The sequence below is a fragment of the Melozone crissalis genome, unplaced genomic scaffold, assembly GCF_028551555.1.
Source record: "Melozone crissalis strain CALT ecotype California unplaced genomic scaffold, PUWL_Pcris_2 ptg000027l_1, whole genome shotgun sequence".
In the NCBI taxonomy this organism is placed as follows: Eukaryota; Metazoa; Chordata; class Aves; order Passeriformes; family Passerellidae; genus Melozone; species Melozone crissalis.
The window spans coordinates 78,370,054-78,391,507 of NW_026535805.1; the positions used below are offsets into that span (position 1 = coordinate 78,370,054).

Below are 21,454 nucleotides of genomic sequence, written 5' to 3' on the forward strand. Positions count from 1 at the left end.
CGGGTACGGACCCGTCCGCCCGCCCTGCCCTGCCCGTCGGCAGCCGGCGCTGGCCCGGAAAAGGCGTCCCGGCCACCGGCCGAAGTTGTCGCCCGCCGCGGAGAGAGGGGAGAGAAGCAGCGCCCCGTGGCCATCCCAGTCCCAGTCCCAGTCCCAGTCCCAGTCCCAGTCCCCGCGGACGCCGAGCGCGGATCTCCCCGAGCCGCCGCTCCCGCCCGCGGCCGGCAGCCGGAGCGGGGCGGGGCGGGAGCCCCCGCCCGCGGGGACCCTCCCTCCCTGCCTGCCGCCTGCCCGCCCTCCCCTCCCCGCCCCCGCGCTCCGCCAGAGCCGCCCGGGCAAGCGGAGGAGAAGGAGCGTCTCCCCAGAGCCCCCGCCGAGCCCCCGTCCGGCGATGCCGAGGGCGAAGCGGGAGGAGGAAGAGGAGGAGGAGGAAGGGCGGCCGCTGGAATAGAGGAGCAGCGGGAGCGGGGCGGGCTGCTCCCCCGCGGGCACCGCGGGGCTCCCGGACCCGACCCGACCCGCCCGCCGGCGGCCCCTGCGGGAGGGAGGGAGGGAGCGCCTGCCCCCCGCCCCGGCCGCCGCCGCCGCCGCCGCCGCCGCCCGGGCGCCCCGCGGAGCAGCGCGGTGGGGCAGCCCCGCCGCGGCCGTCTATGGGGCGGCGCTGAGCGGCGGCGCGGCAGGAGGGCGCCGGGGGCAGCATGAAGTCCCTGCTCTTCAGCCGCTTCCTCCTGCTGCTGCCCTGGGTGCTCATCGTCATCATCGTGCTGGACATCGACAGCAGCCGGGCGCCGCTGCCCGCGCTGTCCCCCCGCGGCGGGGCCGAGGGCGGTAGCGGCGGGGCGCGGCCTCCCACGCCGCGGCGGCGGCCCGAGGCCGCGCTGCCCACCATCTATGCCATCACGCCCACCTACAGCCGCCCGGTGCAGAAGGCCGAGCTCACCCGCCTGGCCAACACCTTCCGGCAGGTGTCGCGGCTCCACTGGATCCTGGTGGAGGACGCGGCGGCGCGCAGCGAGCTGGTGACCCGCTTCGTGGCGGGCGCCGGGCTGCCCTGCACGCACCTGCACGTCCCCACGCCGCGCCGCTACAAGCGCCCGGGGCTGCCCCGCGCCACCGAGCAGCGCAACGCCGGCCTGGCCTGGCTGCGGCAGCGGCACCAGCACCTGCCGCCCCCGCAGCCCGGCGTGCTCTTCTTCGCCGACGACGACAACACCTACAGCCTGGAGCTGTTCCAGGAGGTGCGTGCGGGACAGGGGGCGCGCTCGGCCGCCACGCTCCGCCGCGTCCCCATCCCCGCTCCCCGCCGCTCCTCTGGCTCCTGCCGGTCCCCCTCCCACACTCCCGCGCCGGGCTGCTCCCCGTCCCCGCTTTGCGGCGAACTCGGTCTCCCTTATCCAAAAGCTCCGATTAGGGGGGAGTGGAGCCCGCTCCCCGCCCGGAGACCTCGCAGTGCCCGTCCCTCACCCGGGCTCCCCGCGGCTGCCGCTGTGTGACCGCCGCTCTCCTGGTTTTAAGTTTCTTGTCCCTCCTCTCCATACTCCCCCAACTTTTTGCTGCTGTTTTCTCACTTTGCTGCCGAGCGAGGCAAGTTTAAGGTTTATATAACGGATCCTCTGTTTTTGTCAAAACTCTGTTGAAAAGTGCTCCTTGGTTTGTTATTTTCAGGCTGCATCCCTCTCCCTGTAGGGCAAACTCGCATCAGGAGCCGCCATCCTTCACAGTTTTTTCATTGGCGCTAATGAATTAAGCCAGAGCAGGCTTCTTCATTGGAGTTGCCTTTCTGAAGCCTTTCGCTCTTAAGAGCAGCAAATCGCTTGTATAACGACTGAACGCCCTTTCAGGAGTCTCTTTTGTGAAAGGACCTGGTTTTGTGTTCATTGCCTCCCCTTGGTGAAGGGCTTTGTGTCATTTTGGTGGGAACTGGCAAGCGCTCGGGGCAGAGGATATCCAGCTTTCTTTCTGGGCTCCCCCTGGCAGGAAGGAGGGTGTTTAAGAAGTGGACATAAAACAGTAGAAGAAAGATCATGTACATCTTCTGTGACAGCTGGGAGAGTAACCTTGGCAGGGAAATGCGGGAGGGAAGCAGCAAAGTAAGTTGGCAGCGGAGGGCTTGAGGCTCGCTGTGTCCGTGTGTCCTGCCGGTGGGCAGGGCTGTCGGTCGAGGTGAGCCCCCCTCCCTGCCGCTGGCTGCGGCCGTGCCCTTCCCGCGTGTTGCACAGTCAGTGAGTTAAACGTGGTACACGGAAATGTGAGGCACATGCAAGTCCTTAGGGAAAGCTGGTTAGAAATGCTTACGGTCGTTTGTGTTTGGGTTCGCGATGCATCCCTTTCCATTTCCAGTGTGTGGGCAGGTGCAGGCTCCCCATTCAGCAGGGATGCCCTACTTCTTTTGCGCACTTGGCTTTCAGCATTGAAGCTGCTAATTTAAGGACCTTTGCCTCGAGGCTAAACCTTTGTTGCAATTGATTTTTTAAAAAGTCTCATAGCTGTGCTCAGTGCATTATAATGCAGAGTAATTTCACATACCCGTCTTTGATGTTACAGGAGTGCTCACGTGTATTTGTAGAAATAAGGTTAATTTGACTGAATCTTAGGGAGTCTGTTAACAGAAACAGAAAATACACTTTGGCACAATGAGAAATGTGGGACAAAAGATATTTGGCAAATATCTACTGTTTGTTTGGGTTTTTTGTTGTTGAATACCAACGTTAGGGACAAGCTGAAGGAACACTATTAGCTGGCGTTTCTCTTGAGTGCTCCACAGCAATTGAAAAGGAGTCTGGTCACATTTATTCTTTTAAAATCTCTATCATTATTGTACTAATTGCTGTGAATTATGAAAAAGAAAGGTACAGATCACCTCTCTAATTAGCTAGGAAGTGCAGGAAAATGAAGGGATAAAGCTGTCTGAAGGGTTAACCTTGAGAACTGCAAGCACAAGAGGCAACCTGTGTTTCCTCTTGCTAACGAGGATTGTAACCTCCAGCATGAACCTCTGCAACCCTAAGGCTTCCCTTTCCCCGGCACTGAGCTGCTGGGAAAGAGCTGTTTGTTCTGAGCCTTGTGTTCGCAGGCAGGCACACATGCATGAATGGTTTTCCCTGAGAAATGGGGAGCTGGGAGCGCTCGGTTACCGGAGCAGAGAAGGAGCTTTTGCTTCAGTTGCCACTGTGAGTTGCTGTGACTGTTTTGGGGTCACTGAGGAGCTGTTGGCAGGTCCCTGGGAGGCACTGGCACCGACATGGGGAATGCCTTCCCGCCCTGGCAGAGTCCATTGGCAGGTTTTGCCAACGGGAAGCGCCTTTACGTGTGGGAGGTTGCATTTAGAGTGAGCCAGGAGCCTGATTTTGCAGTCGAGGCACTGCTAGAGGGCTGGTTGCTTCTTGACTCGATAAAAGAAAATCTATGTATTCATGGATTCTGGCTTGACAGCTCTGTGGTAAATCCTGATCTGCCCTTCAGGAATTGATTGATTTATGAATGTAAATTATACTTGTCTTCTCCAAGCATGAAGAGAACAGCTTCAGAATGCATTGTTTGCAGATGAAATCTGGTAGTAATTCCTGTTATGAAAATGGTGGTAACTATACCTGAGAGGAAGTTTTTTTCGGTTTGTTTCCCTGCCAGGAACAATTCTCCAGACCAGCAGTTGCTTTCCCTAAGGAGGTCTGATAAAATGCAGTCTGCTCACTAAGAGGGAGAAGTTTAAATGTAGGATGAGACAGGAGCTCTGAGCTCTCATCCAAGCAGCATCCTGTGTGGCTGTGTGACTTTCAGCATGTCACTGTCACACAGGGGTGTGCAGGCCCCCAGTGCCAGCAGCACTGTGTGCAGGCAGGTGTGTGCAGTGTACATCTGCTGCTCTATGGGACACAGGTCTGTCCTTTTGAGATGGCTTGCTGCTGGGTCAGAGCTGGCTCCAGGGCCAGCAGTGGCGCCCCAGGGAGATGGGAAGCAAGGCTGGTTAGACTGTAAAGCCAGCAGGAGAGGAACATTTGTGTTAGGGAAATGTTTTGCTCAGAGGTCAAACAAGCAGGACTGCGGAGCAGAAGGCGAGCAAGGGAACTGCACATCCTTGAGGACTGGGTTTAAGGAAGCTCCTTTGCTGTGGGTTTCCCTGGTGTCCTTACAGGAGATGGAGCCTTTTAACAAAGCAAGATCAGCAAAGGCTTTCCTGTGAGCTTTAGTGTATAAACCATGAGGCCATGATCAAAAAGGAGCATGCTTTGACATGGAATGCCATGGGATACCTCTGAGAGCTTTTGATGAAGAAATTCTAATCTCTGTCCAAAGTACTTCTGCCTGGTGCTTATAGCAATGAGTATTTTACATTTGATGTGGCATGAGCTGGGCCCAGTAGACCTAGGCTAAGTGTGTTTCATGGAAATCAGGAAAAAAACCCAGCTTACAGTAGTCTGGAAAATGCCACCTTCTGTAGTAAATCTGGAACTCTTGGCTGCTGTTTATAGTTATCTTTTTTCCGAAGACCTATGATGGTATGTGGGTGGACAGGTCAGTTTTTGACTGGTGAAACCATGTCCTCAAAGTCGAACTGGGCAGGGTCTAAACAGGTTTAGTTGTCCTTTCTAGAATAAGGTGGAGAGCCTGGTTTGTCTTTCTGCTGCTACAGCATTGGCTCAGTTGGCATTTTGTTAGGAAAGGTTCACCTTCCATGGAAAGGCTGCAGGGAAGGAATCAACCTGTTCAATGATTGGGAAATTCTTTAGAGTACTGAAAAGGATGCAGCAATGATGAAGAAATATTTCCAGGAGTAGAGGCGTGGCATTTAAGTTATTCCCAACTCTTTCTGCTTGAGAGTGTAGTGGTGGTCAGGTGAAAAATCATGCTTTTACTTTAATGCCTGTGTTTCTGGCATATTGCATTTTGTTATTTATTGTTTTGGGATTGAAACTTCAGAAATCATTTATGGATCTTCTGTTCAGGTATGATCTGTTCATTTGGAGGTGTCCTTGTGCATCTCTCCATCAAAAACAAGTCTGCTTTCTGAAAATACCCGTTATGTTAAAAGTCAGCCTGCATTCATAAAAAAGCCACTGAGAGGCCTGAAATTCCAACTGTTATATTTAAGATGTTTTACAAATGTTTCTGCATGACTCACCATAGCTTCTATTTTTTACCACATGCTGTTCATTTTGGAGTGATTCTTATAGTTTCTGGTGCATTTGTGCTTCATCTTATTCCTGAATGCAAGTTATTGTAATATTGTGACTGATGCCTAGCAACTGCTGATTTCACATTTTAAACTTCCAGAGGGAAAAAACCTTGGATAATACTGGCATTCCACCTTCACAGAGAGATTTTAAAAACAGGATTAACCTAAGGACTGGGAAGTGAAGATCGACAGCTAAGTTCCACTTCCCCTAACTCTTCACAGAATTCCTGTGTTTCTGTGTCTCAGGCATTCTCTCTGCTCTTTCCATGTGTTGAGTAGCTGGCCAAAGGCCATCACTTCCATGGTCCATGTTTGGATATGTGTGCAAATTTGGAGGAATTGGTGTTGGAGATCCACTCCAGTTGATTGTGCAGACTGCCCTGAATCCTTTGAAGGTGAGGGGTGAGCAGCATGAGGAGCATGAGGAGTACAAGAAGAGGAGTAAAAGTCTTCAGTATCTGTCTGAAAGTGAGCTTGCTGCATTCAAAAACACACTGAGTTTTAGAGATTCTGATCTAGGTTATTTCTGACACTTGTTTGCTTTCTGTTCAGACCCCTAAACTGAGATATGTTTGAAATTAAAATGCTTATATCTAAAACCACGTTCCCCCTCCCTGCCACCCCCAGGTTTCTGGTCATGAATGCCAGAATTTCTTGGCAATGTTTGCTAGATACTTAGAGCATGCAAAGTGTGGCACATTCCACTGTCTTGTCTGAGTGCAAAGAGAGGATTTGCAGACTGGGTCTCCTTAGAGGAATCCACACTCTAAGGTGTGATGTGGATACAGTCTTGCAGTGTGGAATTCAGAGTAGATCACAGCACTAATTGTTATTTTTAGGGGTAAAGAAACCCAACCCAAACCTCAGCAGCTTAGCAGTTAGTCCTAGTGCCCACTGAGCTGTGGGCCAGAATTCAATTTGCTGTAGCTGTTCCTACACAAGAGTGCCCTGAATATGATGGTAGAGTTGAAGCTGGAAGGGAGGTGTGAGAGGACAGAGCTCATCCTGCTCTCCCCAAGTTGAGTTAATCTTTACAGGTAGCTCAAGATTCAAAGAGCCACAGATTCAGACTGAAAGAATTTTCTTGTGTCCCTGTCCTTCCCTCTCAAAAGGTGTGTATGAAGGTGGCAGATATTCTAATGGCTTTTAACAGCCATTTCAGTAGCCTAAAAAAAGGACTCCTTGTTATTAAAAATAGAACAGAAATACTTGCAGGCATTGCATGTCACACGGGCTTCAGTTTTCCTGTGATCATCTTTATAAAATATTTTGAGGGGAACTCAAAAAATGCATTATAGAAGAGGTAAATTTAAAATTAAAAATAAATTTACTATTTATTCCAGCTTTGACTAGGGAAGGGTTAGTGTTCCTTCAATAACACTTATATAACTGTCCTAATTTTTATACACTGTATTAAGCTAACTTCTGTGTATTTTTTAATATATATATTTATGCAAAAGATTTAAAAGTAGTATAAGTGAATCTCCTTACCTTTGAAAACATGAAAATCTTTTGTTGTATCTCTAGGAGCTGGTTGGAAAAATCAGATTTTTATAATAGTCTTAAAAATAACATTCAGTAGTCTAGACAGAATTAAATATTAGCTGGCAGTCATTAGATATTTTCTTCAGGATAAAAAGTGATCTAAATATGAGTTAGCAGTGCATTAAATACCTTTCTAGTATATAAATGATTTAGGAGTACATGACAGGTTTTAAATGCACACTGACATTTTTCTTCCACATAGACATGTAATACCTATGCTAAAGAGGCTGGATTAGAAAAGACTGGCAGAGAATGAAACAGTTTAAAAATGAGAGGAAACAGTGACCAAAAAGAAAAAAAAAAGGCTATTTGAAACAGGTTTTTGCTTGGTTACCAAGTACTCTCTGTTTCTGCACTGGCAGCAGCAGTTTTACCTGTGAAACTGATACTGTTGCTGGGAAATTAATTACATGGGGTCAGCAGCTCTTCAGAGGTACAGTGAACACAACCCAGCAGAATGATAGGGAGTAGAATGAGGCAACCAGTAAATAGAAGGGCCCAGAAGTAAAACGAGTAGCAAATGTTTTGGAAGTTGGCCCAGTCCACAGAAATTGGCTGCAAACTGCTTTAGTTAAATTTGGTACAGTTTTCTTCTGCAGGAAAGCAATATTGACATTTGTGCCCAAGGATGCTGGTATAATTTAGAAAATTAGTCATGTACCTTATATATAAAATGTTGCTGGAGAAAAGGGTGAACTAAGCTTTCCTCCCTCTGCAATGTAGATTGTGTACAAATCAGCAGAGGAGGTTTCAAGCAGATGCTTGGAAAGAAAGCTTTCTAGCAGGGAGGATGGTGAAGCAGATCACCTGTGACAGCTGCAGAGGGGGCTACATCAAGGAATGAAATTTTTTTTATTTGTAGATCCCTTCTACAAGCATTCCCATGGAGAATACCCTTCACAGTCAAATTTGCCAACAACAAACTTGTCTTTTGAAGTTCCTAACCCCTAAGCATCCTAGTCCCTGAACACAAAAGCCACTGGCACAGGTTTTCTGTGCCTTGGTGCCTCCTTTGAAATGATGGTAAGTGGGGGCAGGAGCTTTGTCCAAAGCCTCAGCAAACAGGCACAGCATCAGGCTGAGCTGTCTGGCTGAGCCATAGCGCTCTCACATAAGTTTTGTTGAGCAGAATTTGTCTTTAAATGGCCTATGAATGATGCAGAGAACTGTGTGAGAACTTACAGGGAACCTGGCTGTGCTTCTGCTTTAACTCAGGAATTGTTGTAGCAAAGGAGCTCTAGAGCCTGTCTTTGGTAGTAATAAATCAGAATTTGGCACAGAAATCTGCTGGAGTATCAATGGGATGGGCAGGGGTGTGGAGTAGGATGCTGAGCATAGATGTGAACCCGTAGCCTGACCAGGACAGATCACAAATCACACAGGGGTTGAAATGACAGGGGGAAAAAAGTTTATGAAGTGTGGCAGCAGGTTTGCCCTTGCAGAGGGCTGTGAATCCCAAACAGAAACACATTGACGTCATGCTGCAAAAACAGCAGGATGGTTGTTCCAGTCTGGAAGCATTTTCACTGTAGGAAGTACAGCCGTGTTTCCTTTTTTCTGTCATTTACCTTCATTCCCCTTGGGCTTTTATATTTTGTTACTGGCTTGGTATCTTCCCTATCCATCAGTCCAGCGCATCCCATTAAGCAGCTTTTCTTGATTGACTAATGAGATGCTAAATATAGCAATGCTTTTATCGCTGCCTTTTATTGCTCAGCTCAATTTCCTGCAGTTCTCTTGCTATTCTTCAGTGATTACTCTGTTGTTACTGTATTTACTGCTGTATGCCCATAACCTCACTGGCATTTCTTTGGTCATCTCTCTGGTCATTTTCTTGCCCACTTCTTCCCAGTTCTCCTCCCCCTCCTACTTCATTCAGGTTTGCTCTACCATCTTCCCCACCCAGTACATCACTCTCCTCCTGCGCCCAAGACCCCCCTTCAAAAAGTGAACCGAGGACAAAAGCACTTCTGCCCTGAGAGAGCTGTCCAAGCGGGGCAGGATGAATCCTGCCAGTGGGCTCCTCTCTGCTCATTAACCACACAAGTCTAACTGGGACAGAGCAGCTGCTTGACTTGCAGAGAGTGAAGTGTAAGAAAGATGAATACCATTCTGTAAGCTACCAGGACTTTCAATGTTGAGTGTTAACACAGCTTGTGCTACTGCTGTCATTACAATGACAGACAGAACAGTCATTTAGGAAGCTGTAAGTCCTAGGATTTTTGGCAGTTGTTTAACTCACGGCACTAAAGTTATTCAGATTTAACACGTTTTTGAATCACTTTTTTGTGTCCTGATGATTAGCAGCATAAAATTCCAGGTGCAAGCTGGCCTTTTAATCCAAATAATAGCTTTTTCCCCATCATACATAAATACAGCCTTCACATATCAGTATGTTAACTGCAGTAATGCTATTCTCAGAAGATTAAACAAAATATTCCTACTTTCATCTGCCTAGCATATCCCAAGGCTGTGAGGTATTTCAGAATTAGCATAAATACTGGTCTAGATGTGCTCTTTCAGCTTTTACTTAAAGGAATTGCTGTATTCTTGACACCTGCTTATTTCATTCTTCAGAAATGTAACCTGTAAGAATAAAGTCACCCAAGGACAGAAGTAGGAGCTCTGTAAGGGGGGACTTGCATCTGACATGTGGTGGCTTTACTGACATAACTCATAGACACTGAGATTGACCCAAGATTATTAGTTTAAAACTTCTTGGGTCATTTTATGCTGGTTTTATGAGATCAGTGAGATACTCTTCATTGACAAGCTTTTCCAAAACACTGTGTATCATGGGGTATTAATGTAAATCCATCTGGTTCTGCCAGCATAGACGCTGAGGCCACTATTGACCCAGTTCAGAAGTCCTGTGTAACCTGGCTCATTTTGCAGGACAGCTCCCCAAACTTTTACTGTGCCCACAGGCAGGGCATGGGTGCACTGTGCTCTGGCCACTCTCTTGCAGTCAGAGAATGCCTGCCCTTGTCTTGTGGCATCTTGAGTTTAGGTACAGACAGTTGGCACAGGATGGCCAAAGTACTGCAATTCTGAACACTAATAATTGGTTCAGGTATCCACAGCCTCCAGGAGGTGTTAATGGCACCATGTGTGTTTATCCTGTGGTATTTACTGATGTAGCACAGTTGGGTGAATGTAGCTCGATGGTGCTGTGTAGACATGCCCAACAGGATGATTCCCTAGGTCCATGTCTGATATGTTAATATACATATGCTGTTAGCAAAATAAGAAAAAGAGATGTGTCATTAAAACCAGAGCTAAAAGATCTTCATGAGTTGAAGTTTTGCTTGATGTCCATACCCAAATAGTGAATTGCTAACGTTACATTTCCTACACAGAGGAGTGGAAGAGATTGGAAAGCTAAACATAAGCAGGGAGTACAGCTGCAGGTAAATACATTTATCAATAACCATAGAAAGATTCATGGCAGCCTCTCACTGGCAATTAACCAGGCAATGGCTTGGAGAGAATCCTTATCATGAGAATTCCCTATATTGCCAGCTGAATACATACCCTGCTCTTATGCACTATGGGCTGCTGCTACTGAGTGAGGTGCTCTAGCTTGCTGCAACAGTTCTTAGGGTGAAAGAAAGGAATTTTTGGTAAGCAAATCTGAAGATAAATAATTGGAGGGAGAGAAGGTACATTTCTCTCTTCTGTGTGTGCCTACATTTTTGTGGATTTTAAAATATGTATTATACACTTTATGTGAAAGTTCTAAGAATCTGCTAGTGTTTCTAGCTTAGAAATGTGAACCACCCTGACGTGATGTCTTTGTTTTTTTCTGGTGTTGACTCCTGTGAGTCTTGATGATATGCATGATAAATCTTTCACCTTGGCAGAGAGAGAGGGAAGTGTTTAATATTTAACCAAGGTTGTCTTTTACTTCAGCATCCATCGATAGGGGACTGCAGTTACAAATATGTAAAACTGTGTTTGTTTTTGCTGAGAAGAGTGCTTGGAAGGAAAAAGGGATAACCTTTCCCAAAGGAATAAGTTTCAATTACAACAAAAGACGAGACTGTTTTTAGAATAGATCAAATTAAGCCCACATTACACTGCAATAGTTGAATACTTGTTTCAATAGAACCACATTCAGAGCACAGTGTTAAAACAGTGGCTTTTGAACCAGCGTGGTTAAGTTGTGCAGGTCGCCGTGTTGGTGCCCTCGCTTGCTCGAGTTCTCACGCCAGACCGTCTGATTTTCCCACGGGGAGCAGTGTGTCGGGGTTTGTGCCATATTATCTCCTGTTTACTGGAGAAAATGGACCACTGAACCAGTTATCTGAAGTCACTGAATCAGACTCAATCTTTACTGTTAGAAAAGACCTCCAAGATTGAGTCCAGCCTTTGCCTGAATACCACATCAATTAAACCATAGCACTAAGTGTCATATCCAGTTTATTGAACACTTCCAGGGATGGCCACTTCATCACAGCCCATTCCAATGCCTGACAACCTGTTCAGGCAAGAATTTTTTCCTGATGCCAACCTGAACCTTCTCTTGCACAAGCTGAGGCTCTTCCGAATGTTACCTGGGAGCAGAGGCTGACCCCCACCTGGCTCCACCCTGCTTTCAGACAGTTGAGGAGTGATAAGGTCTGAGCCTGCATTTCTCCAGGCTAAGCATCCCCAGCTCCCTCAGCTGCTCCTTCTAGGACTCACTTTTCTACACCCTTCCCCAGTTTTGCTGCCCTTCTCTGAACATGCCCTAGCACTTCAATGCCCTTCTTGAAGTGACTCCCAGTCATGGACAATTCTTGCTACAGTCATTTTTTTTCATACCTATGGCTTCTTCTATGCTAGATAAGGATCACACTTCCAGTTTTGCATTTAGTTAATTTATATCACTAGGAAAAACTGCTGCTGGTGATAATAAGCATCCTGCCTGGCCTGCTTTTTGTCCTTCTCAGAAATTTAGCAGAGCTTTTTAAGGGAAAATACAGAAGCTAAAAAACCTTAGCAATCTTTTTTCATGAATCCTTAATAGATCTGAGCTGCATCTCAGGTCTGCTGCAGTAGGAAAGAGTTGTGTGTCATCATTTCCTCTATTCAATGCATTTTTAACAAGTCCCAAACTAATTGTACTTGTCCTAGTGAAGTGTGTATTAATCATTATTATTATATTTTCTCTCACTGGGTTTCTACAGTATCTCAGCTATCTATAGACATAAGCCCAGTGCCAGAATGCTGCAGTCTTGCAGATAAAAAAGATCTACTACACCTTTGAAAACCCAAACAAGAACAAAACCCCGTTTTTTCACAGCTTTAAAAACTCTTGGTATAAATAAGGTATTTAAAGTAGAATTGAGATGCCTATGGATACAGAGCTGGAGATTTCACAGAAAAAGGGTGGGCAGACGCAGCTCTTGGGCTGCAGTGTATAAGCCAGAATTGCCTTTGAACTCCCGGTGGTGCTGAGTGCTGTGGGCGGGCAGTGACGCTGTGCTGGCTCTTGCAGATGCGGACGACGCGCAAGGTGTCCGTGTGGCCCGTGGGGCTGGTGGGCGGCCGGCGCTACGAGCGCCCCGTGGTGGAGAACGGCAAGGTGGTCGGCTGGTACACGGGCTGGAGAGCTGACAGGCCCTTTGCCATCGACATGGCAGGTGAGGCTCGCTCGTGGTACATCAATGCTTCCATTTCGCAGTTTCAGCAGCTTCTTACACTTCTGAAGTGCTGGCAGAGTGTGCAGCCCTTTGGCACTAACTATCCTGGAAGTCTAAGCTTGTACATCTTGTCTAATTAATTTGCTGCTTGGTGGTATCTGAACTTACTTTAATTTGTTTTTATTTTTATGTGGCAACTTGGCTTTTATGTTGTATAAATTGTCTGTCTGAAACAAGTTAATTGTATATTAATTCATCCTAGCAATTCTTGCAAGGAGTCCCTGCCTGTCATTTTGTCATCAATCTAAACCAGGCAGCATAAATGCAGACCTTCTTAGACCTCATATTGTAAAATGCTACTTTATCATGAAATTATTCATGTTGCATTGGTTATTTGGAATGACAGTGATAACTGTAGATGGATATAGTTTGAAACACTGGGCTTAGGGGAAAAATCACTGACAGCTGTTGCCTGGTAGAAGAAGGCAGAAAAGCTTCAAAATGAATCTAATCAATCTTCTGCAGTGAAGTTTGCACACCACACAGCTCTGTCTTGCTGACAGTCCATGCTTAGACTATCTTTTGTATACACTCACAACTGCCACATGAATCACCACTGGTCACAGGTCCAATTTCTGATACAGCAGAAGCTGGTTTCCCAGCAAATGATATGGTATTTGCACTTGGACATCTTCTGTACTCAGGAGGGAAAAGTAGGAATACAAGGGTGTGGAGGGATAGAATGTAAGAGAATAGTGCATAAGGTAGGCTCACACCTGAGGAGTTGCAGCTGTACTAATCACCAAAGATTAGGAACAGGCCTGCCCTTAACAGGCCACAGCTGTGTCCAGTAATGATGAGTGCTATAGAAGAGTGGGTTAGCTGGGTGAGAAGAAGGATGGAGTTTGTTGGCTGTACTGTGAAGGAGTCAGTGCTGCGAGGAAGTGACCATGAGAAATCACTGAGAAGGTAGGGGGGATTTACACTAAGATGACAACACAAGGGCAAGAATAGGGTACAAATAGCCACTTTTTTTTTTATCCCAATACCCCAATGTTTTGAGAGAGGGAAAAGGACATGCACTGTTCTTTCTCATCTTAACAGAGTAATGTTATGTTAATTGAAATTATTGATAAAAATATGTACAGTATTTACAGTCCAACTGGTTAAAAAGAATAAATAAAGGAGCACTAATGGTTGCTCCTTTATGGTTATCACCTCAAAGACAAAAAGGTTATCAGGTGAATTTTTCTGCACTGTAGAGGCATTTCAATTCAATAGTATGAGCTGGCATAAAAATAAGTGTTTGGGTGTTCACATAAAGGCATTCCTCAGGGGCGAAGCCTGAAACCATGCAGCGTGTTAGGGACTGCAGCTGTGCAGTTGAACAGTCCCTGTGGATTTAGAGATACACATTGATACTGGACTCCAGAAGAGATTACTGATGGCATTATAAAGGTGAGAGCATGGTCCATAATTCATCAGCTGCAGGCAGAAAGCCATTACAAAACATCAGCCAAGGGACTCTAACCCAGACATGAAGATATACATAGGAAGTTCTTAAGCTGTTTACCTTGCAGATGCTGGCTAAATCACTGGCATGAGGGAAAAGCAGGTCCATTAGGAGCATTCCCTGCTTGTGCTTTGACCAAAGTCATGTAAGGGAGGGTCACAGACAAAAAAACCCCAAAACTTTTAGAATACAGGAAGTCAATGCACAACCACAAATAAAGAGTTATTGTTTTGCATGAGACTTTTTCAGTCTTCAAAAATACTGAAGAAATTAAATTCCATTTTTAATTTCAGCAAGGGAAGAAATGGATGCAGTTTAGACTGCTAAAAATGATGTGAAATTTTCATCTTCATTCCCCTCAGGAATACAGTGTAAGGGCATAAACAGAACAGAACTGCAAATCCAGAACTCCATAGGTGTCTGAGCAGGAGCAGGCTACAGGATGTGTGTCAACATGCAGTTTCCTTCTCTTGCCCTTCTCTCCTGACTCCCCAACAGACCTCCAGGGACTTGCTACCAAACCTAAGTCCATGCTTAGTCCATTGCTGGCATTTTTCCATATATAAGGAACTTAGGTTATACTGAATGTGGCACATAAGGAAGATCAAGAATCTCTCTTAAAAATACTGCCATGCAAACAGGATGGTGCATACAGTAATACTGATATGGAGCTGTATCAGTGGTCTCCAGTTAATGTTCTGTGCTCGTGTCCCAGTGCATGGTAAGGAGGCTTCATTTGGTTTAGTGAACCATCTTTCACAGTGATTTTCACAAGATTTGATCATGAGGCTGGGTATGAACAGTGATGGCTTAAAAGGTTTGGGATCACCAATTTAACTTGTGGCTGTTCAGAGGAATCACATCCTTGACTTTAAGCACATAAAATTCTTATTCTAGACAGCAAAATACAAGGCCAAATTCAGGTCCTGCTGATTTCATCAGGCTCAGCTCAGTGACCCTAGCTGGCCAACCTCCCCAGATTCTTTGCAACACACTTGCTCATGGCAATCATATCAGGTCAGTTCAATAAACGCTGGTTATTTATTTTGAGAAATTTGTGGCTGATACTGCTGTTCTCCAATGTTAAACTGGATTCAGAAAGCAAAGGAGTTGTTTTCTCTCTTGCTTCTTGCCTGGCAACCAACACGCCATATGAATTAGTTCTGGTATTTCCAAAGTTTGCCGTCAGTTTTTAATCGAGGGGGGTTCTAGAGTTTGACACAGACTTGCTTACCCTTGGGGAAGAAAAGTGAGAGAGAAGGTAGAAAGCAAAACCTGTGTTATTTAGTATGGATCTGAATTCAAGTCTTCTATATTAAATGTTGTTTTACTTCTGGCCTGTTCCTTACTGCCAGAATTTTGGATCACTCAAGAAAAAAGTTAGATTGTGATTCTCCTAATGTGAAGGCTGTTCAAGAAGGCAGATGCTTGCTTTGCATTAGCATTCCAGGAGCCACTTCAGTCATAGAGATTAATATGTGACTGTAAAACACTGGGCCAGCAGATTTTGGACTTTGGGTCCAGAGCTCATCCACTGTGCCCTAGGCACCTCTGCTAGGGCCTGAGCAACGACCTTTTTTTATTGTATTTTATTAACATTTTGCTATAGTCATGAGATACATCTCATATTTCTTAGGGTTCCCTAAACAAAATGCCAGTCTATTCATGGCACTGCAAAACATGGCATATTTTGACTGAATCTGAAAGAGCCACTCCTGGAAGTCACAAACAAAAAATTTTACATGGTATGGCAGCCAGCACTCAAAACCTCCTACCAAAACCAAAACAAAACACCAACCTCCCCTCCCATCCAAGGATAAATACTGTTTTAAGCATTGAGCTTATAATCAAGTGCCTCTTTCATGGTGAATTAATCAGCAGATGCCTTTGATCCTAACTGCAAAACCTCCTGGTTAGACATCTCTGCCTTACTGCAAGCCAAAATGTTCACCACAGGGAGAACAGAACTTGAAAGCCACAGAGCCCAAGCCAAAGGTGGGACCTTGATCTACATGGAAGCCAGCACATCTGTTCCAACATCAGCACTGAGCATTAGCATTTATACACTCCAGAAATGATAAACACTTAAGTTTCTAGCTTGCCTTCAGCTACTGTCCTACCTAGAACATCCAGAAAGCAATGGCATTAACCATGGCAACAAAATCTTTAAACCCTGGCTGAAGTTTAACTTGAATGATGAAGAAAAATATTTCTGCCTTTTAACAGAAGCCATTGGTCTAACACAAGTCAAGGAGTGAATTAACAGAAACAGCTTACATTGACAGAACAGATGTAATATCTGCTGTCTCCCAGGTATCTTGTCCTCCAACAAATTAATTCCTATCTAGGCGGCTCTTCAGCCAATTAGAGTTAATTTATAACCTTGCATTATACACCAAAAAACCCTCGAAACACCTCTTCAAACTCCAGCTGTGAAACTGTCTTGTGGCATTTCATGTGAAGTTAAGCCCAGTATGACCTTGTAGGAATAATGACTAAGTAAAATAACTGTATGCATGTAAGCACTGTTCAGTTATGCTACACTGGAGACAGTAATCCCAGATAAATTCCATTTAGTGACAGAATTCAAAACAACAGTGTCTTTTCATCTATTAGCACAGGATCATTATCTACTGAGAGAAATAATTAGTGCCAGTCTGGTCAAAACTGAGCTGTCTCTTCTATTTTTGACACCAAAATGACACCTCTGACAAAGTCAACTTAAAGTTGTCATTAGAAAGTGGTTTGCTCTCAAACCCATCTTACAAAATGTCATACATGTGAAAATAAAGCTGTTATAAAGCAAAGCTAAAGAACTAGAGAGCCAAGTCTCCTTGGATTATTCTACTTCCTAAAGTTGCTGCTTTATTCGATTCTTTTAACAAACAAAGACTGCATGGACCCTGACCAAGGAAACAAACCTTAGGCCAGCCAGTGCACAGTAGCCCACATCCTTGCCACCTGCAACACTCAGTTTATAATTTAACTTTTACTTGATGGCACCAGTAGTTTTCACAGCAGCCTCAAAATGACAATTTGCAATAGCATGGTAGCAAGGGCACGTGTCATGTGCAGGGGCCATGGCCCACTTGAACATCTGTATGTAGGAGAAATCCACCCTCAGAAATCAATGCCATTTTCTCAACAGAGGAACAAGCCTTGCATCAAAAGAAGTTATGAGAAATTAATGTATGGATAAGTATAGGCTATGGGTCCTGGAAGCACCACTGACACTGTAAAGATAAAAAGCAGAAAATCTGCATCTCTTCTGCTCAGAGTGAGATTATTTCTGTGCACTAAAATCTAGGACACTAATTTTGGTGTTTACTTCATTTTCTTCTTTATGCATGGGTAGCTTGAATCTTAAATATATTTAAAAAGAAAGAGCAGCTCACACAGCTGATCAGGGTTCAAATAATGCCTTCCCATTTACTTTTTTTTTGAGCCCAAAATTATTAAATCCCAGCTGCATCCAAAATTTATTGTTTGCTTTATGTGAGGAAAAAAGGCCAACAAAACCTAACCAAAGCCTATAAACTGAAGCAGACTGTTTTGTTCATCAGTACAGTCTCTGGTCACCCTTCAAGATGCAGCAAGCTGGCTGTACATACTGTCTGTAGCTGAGGGAGTTTAAACTCTCACCCTCAGCTCTTCCCAAATGATTACATTTGGCTACCAAGAGCACTGGGATAGAGCCCACCTTGTGCTCCATCATGGCCAGGCTACAAGGAGTGAGAAGCAAGACTGCACTGCAGGGTGTGGATCCATGCAGACCACCCCTATTCTCTACCCCAGGCAGGACAGGATGTATAAAGCTACATCCAAGATATAGTGTATAAATGTTTTCTGTGTCCATCAGTGAACTGGGACCTGTTTACATCCATCAGGGTCCAAATCCTACTGAAAACAAAACAAATTCCTGGTGTCTCCTTTTGCTTCCTACAAGCAAGACCATGATAAAGTGGTTTCAGTGTGCCTTTCTTTACATGATGATGTAGTAATTACTTCCTTACATTTTCCTCTTCAAAAGGCTCCCATAAAAGTCACAGATACTTTCAAGGAAAATACAGCAACAAGACATTTCTATTAAAAGAGGGTCAAAATTACATAAGTTATAGAAAGTTATGCTCAATTTTAAACTGATAAAATTTTAATAGTGGCTCTAGAATTAAATGTTTTTGGAGTTTTACAGAATTGATGTCAAAAGTGTTACTATTTGTGTCATAAAGGGACAGCTGGAACCACTCTGAAACGATGAAGAAAGGATTTCTCTGGTAGGGTTGGCAGTCAGACAAAAGGAGTTAGTTACAAATGTAATTTTTCTTTACAGATCTATCAGTTGAGTTTTTGAGTCATAGTTAAAGAAGCATACATATGACTGAGCATTGCTGGAGGAAAATGGGAGAGTTCTATAAAATAATGGTAAATTACAGATTCATGGTAGCTTCTTCAGAGAGGGTGAGTTTGTTCAAAGCAGCGATTTCTCAGTTTGCAGTCTCCCTTCAAGGAACCTGGTGCATGTTAGTAGAGAAATGGACTGCAGAGAGGTGTGTACAATGAATAAATCCTTTGAGCCATGCTGTGCCACGCTGAGACCTGCTGAGACTGCCTGGCAGACCCCTGGTGCTGAAAGTCATTCCCAAGGCAGAGCATTAGTATGACTTGTCTTTCCTCAGCAAGGCTGTTAAAATCTACAGGCTAAAGCTATCTAAATATTACAGTTGTAACATGTTTTAACCTTTTTTCTTGACTCTCACCTTGAAGTGTAGAATGGTTTGTACAGTATAAATTTCATACATTTTATTTTACTTATAATTGAGCTTTATTTCTTAATTAAAAGTAGAAAGGAAGAATAACCCAAGGTTTTAGCAATACCTGACTTTTCAGACAAGAAAGCATATATTACCTACATGATGGGAAATTAAGATTTAGCATGTTGAAAATATGGTGCAATTTAAAAAAATCTGATCATGTCTTAAGGGCAAACCAAAACAAAACAATATAATGGAGGATATACAAACCTACCAAATATTACCTATCCACATAATCAAATTAAAACATTTTTTGAAAGAACATGAGAGATTTCTGGGCATAACTGCACCAAAATGTAAGGCTTAAAGGTTTTTCTCAACCTTTTTCCCTGTCTCCCTCTCTCCAAGGATTTGCTGTGAGTCTTCAAGTGATCCTGTCGCATCCCAAAGCCGTATTCAAGCGTCGTGGTTCTCAACCAGGAATGCAAGAATCTGATTTTCTGAAACAGATAACAACAGTGGAGGAACTGGAGCCAAAAGCAAACAACTGCACAAAGGTACCGATTGCCACACTTTGTGAAAAGCTTTCGTGTCATCTCTGCAGATGACTTCACTGACACACATGGTAGTTTGTACTTTGTGAGAAGCTTTCATCTCTGTAGATGACCTCACTGACACACATGGTGTTTTCCAGGTTCTTGTATGGCACACCCGAACAGAGAAAGTGAACCTAGCTAACGAGCCAAAGTACCACCTGGACACAGTGAACATTGAGGTATGACGGGGGACAGGCCCACAAGAGCAGGACCATGGACGCACCAGCGCGTGCTCCGCTGTGGACAGCTACGGTCATCTGCTGCTGCTGCTGCCTGAGACCTGACAGACTTCTGTGGAAACAAAAGGAAGCTTTCAGAGACTCTAATAAGCAAATCAAGTGGGTGTGCTTTGTTCTAACTTGTCTGCATGCATTTCTGAACTCTCAGCTTAATAAACTGACACTTACCTTTGTTTTAACGCTGTTTCCACACACATAAACATGGCTGCAATGGAGTATTTTCAGAATCATTATTTATGTATATACTTTTTGTATTTATCCGGCTTAATGGTGTAATTATAAACTGATTTTAACTCACAAACTGTTGGTCTAAATATCTGTATAAATGGATCCTCCAAACTGAACATGTTTTACTTCATTAGAAGTAGCAGTCAAACAGGTCATACAATAATGAAATAAAAAACCCACAATCATTTACAGATTTATCCTTTTAATATAGGGAAATAACATTTTATCATTACGAGGCACCATAAAATGTAAACACAATCACTGTCATAAACCTGGATCTGTCTGCAAGACAAAATATATCTGTTCACACTGAGTTACCTTGAATGCATATTGTGCTGTCAGTTCTCTTTTAACACTGTGCGCTTGCCTCCTGAGCCAGGTCAGAGACTTTACCACAGGAAACTCAAATGCATCAAATGCTCATCTTTAGAAGAATAAACTATTGATTTGTAGAACTACAGTAACATCCAGGTTTATCTTTCTTTCAATAACCACATTCCCTGTTATGCACACCATAACAACATCACAGTGAAATGTATGATGAAACAAAATTTGTTTGATACACTAGAAAACATTGCTCAGTGATACATTTACATTCTATTTATATATGATTAAACATTTGTTCATACAGTACCTTCTACAGGATTACTGGGTAATTTTGGGGGGTTGGGGTTCATATTTTTGAATATTACTAACATGATAGCTACATCCCTTATATGCAAACATTTGATCTAGAATTTTGAGGGAAAAAATCAGTATGTGGTTAAGCAGCTTCTTAATATGGTCTATGAAATCATATGCATTGTATGAAAATGCTTCCAATGATGTATAAATATATTTGATCTGCTTTTCACTACATCAAATTTAAATCAATATAGACCACAACACGGTCAGTCAGTTATATCCTTAATCTGAACAGCTGGGGAAAAAGAAAAAGAATATATATGTACATGGAAGGAACAGCAAAAGTAAATGTATTTAAACAAGGAATGTTAGGTGGCTGTTCTGGGAAAGATTTCTATTGCAGCTTTCATTTCCACAGTTGTGTGCTGAGAGTCTGGCCAGAGGAGCTTCCAGTCCATCCTGCGGCTGTGCTGGGGGGCTGCCCAAAGCCCATCACATTGCTGGAACTGCTGAGGTTCATCCCAGCCATTTGCTGATTCATCTGCAAAGCACACACACAGAAACCTGGTTAGCAGTGGCATGAAACACAGCATGCTGCTAGTCAAAAGCAGTCCTGCCTCCAACCAGCCACCTGATTACAAGTATATTTCCCTAAAAATATTTCTCATTAAATAAAAACATTAACTCTATCTAAGTTTCTAAGCTTTTTCTCACACTATCAGCTTTTCTGGAGCCCTTCAACCACCAATATACATCAGTTGATGGGCTGCAGCACCTGGTGTATGTGTCACATGAGAACTGACTGCATGTGAAGGAGGTGGCCAGTGTGGCTGGTTGGTAAAAGTTTGCTTTCACAGTTTCAAAGCTAATGAACAAAACTGTAGTAATTGCAGTAAAGAAACAGCAAAGCCAGTAATATAGTCTTGTCTGCACTTGCATTTCCAGATTTTTTTTTCCAGCAACATTTCTTTGGATATTTCATAATCTTGACTACATCAGTTTTTACAGAAATTGTCCATTTAGGTGACAATCAACAAAGAATGAGGTATGAGGTGGATTTATAAACTTGAGTATTATCCAAACATCTTTGCTAAAGAATCTATCCAAGATACTGTAATTCCTTAAAAAACAAGTAATGTAATCCAGATGAAATTAAAT

General features: G+C 44.1%; 2 protein-coding genes across 3 annotated transcripts in view; one reads left to right on the forward strand and one right to left on the reverse strand.

Annotated features, from left to right (window-relative positions):
- Window positions 1-634: 634 nt before the first annotated feature.
- Window positions 635-19,859, forward strand: B3GAT2 (beta-1,3-glucuronyltransferase 2). Its single transcript, XM_054280595.1, has 4 exons — window positions 635-1,238; window positions 12,201-12,345; window positions 19,018-19,166; window positions 19,304-19,859. The coding sequence occupies exons 1-4, from the start codon at window positions 699-701 to the stop codon at window positions 19,388-19,390; spliced, it is 921 nt and encodes a 306-aa protein (XP_054136570.1). The 5' UTR covers window positions 635-698; the 3' UTR covers window positions 19,391-19,859.
- SMAP1 (small ArfGAP 1) overlaps window positions 19,858-21,454 on the reverse strand; it is a 91,520-nt gene continuing 89,923 nt past the window's right edge. For both annotated transcript variants that reach the window (XM_054280594.1, XM_054280592.1), the window contains exon 11: window positions 19,858-20,837. In XM_054280594.1, the coding sequence (XP_054136569.1) occupies window positions 20,703-20,837 (135 nt within the window). In that variant the 3' untranslated portion in view covers window positions 19,858-20,702. The remainder of the gene's footprint in view (window positions 20,838-21,454) is intronic.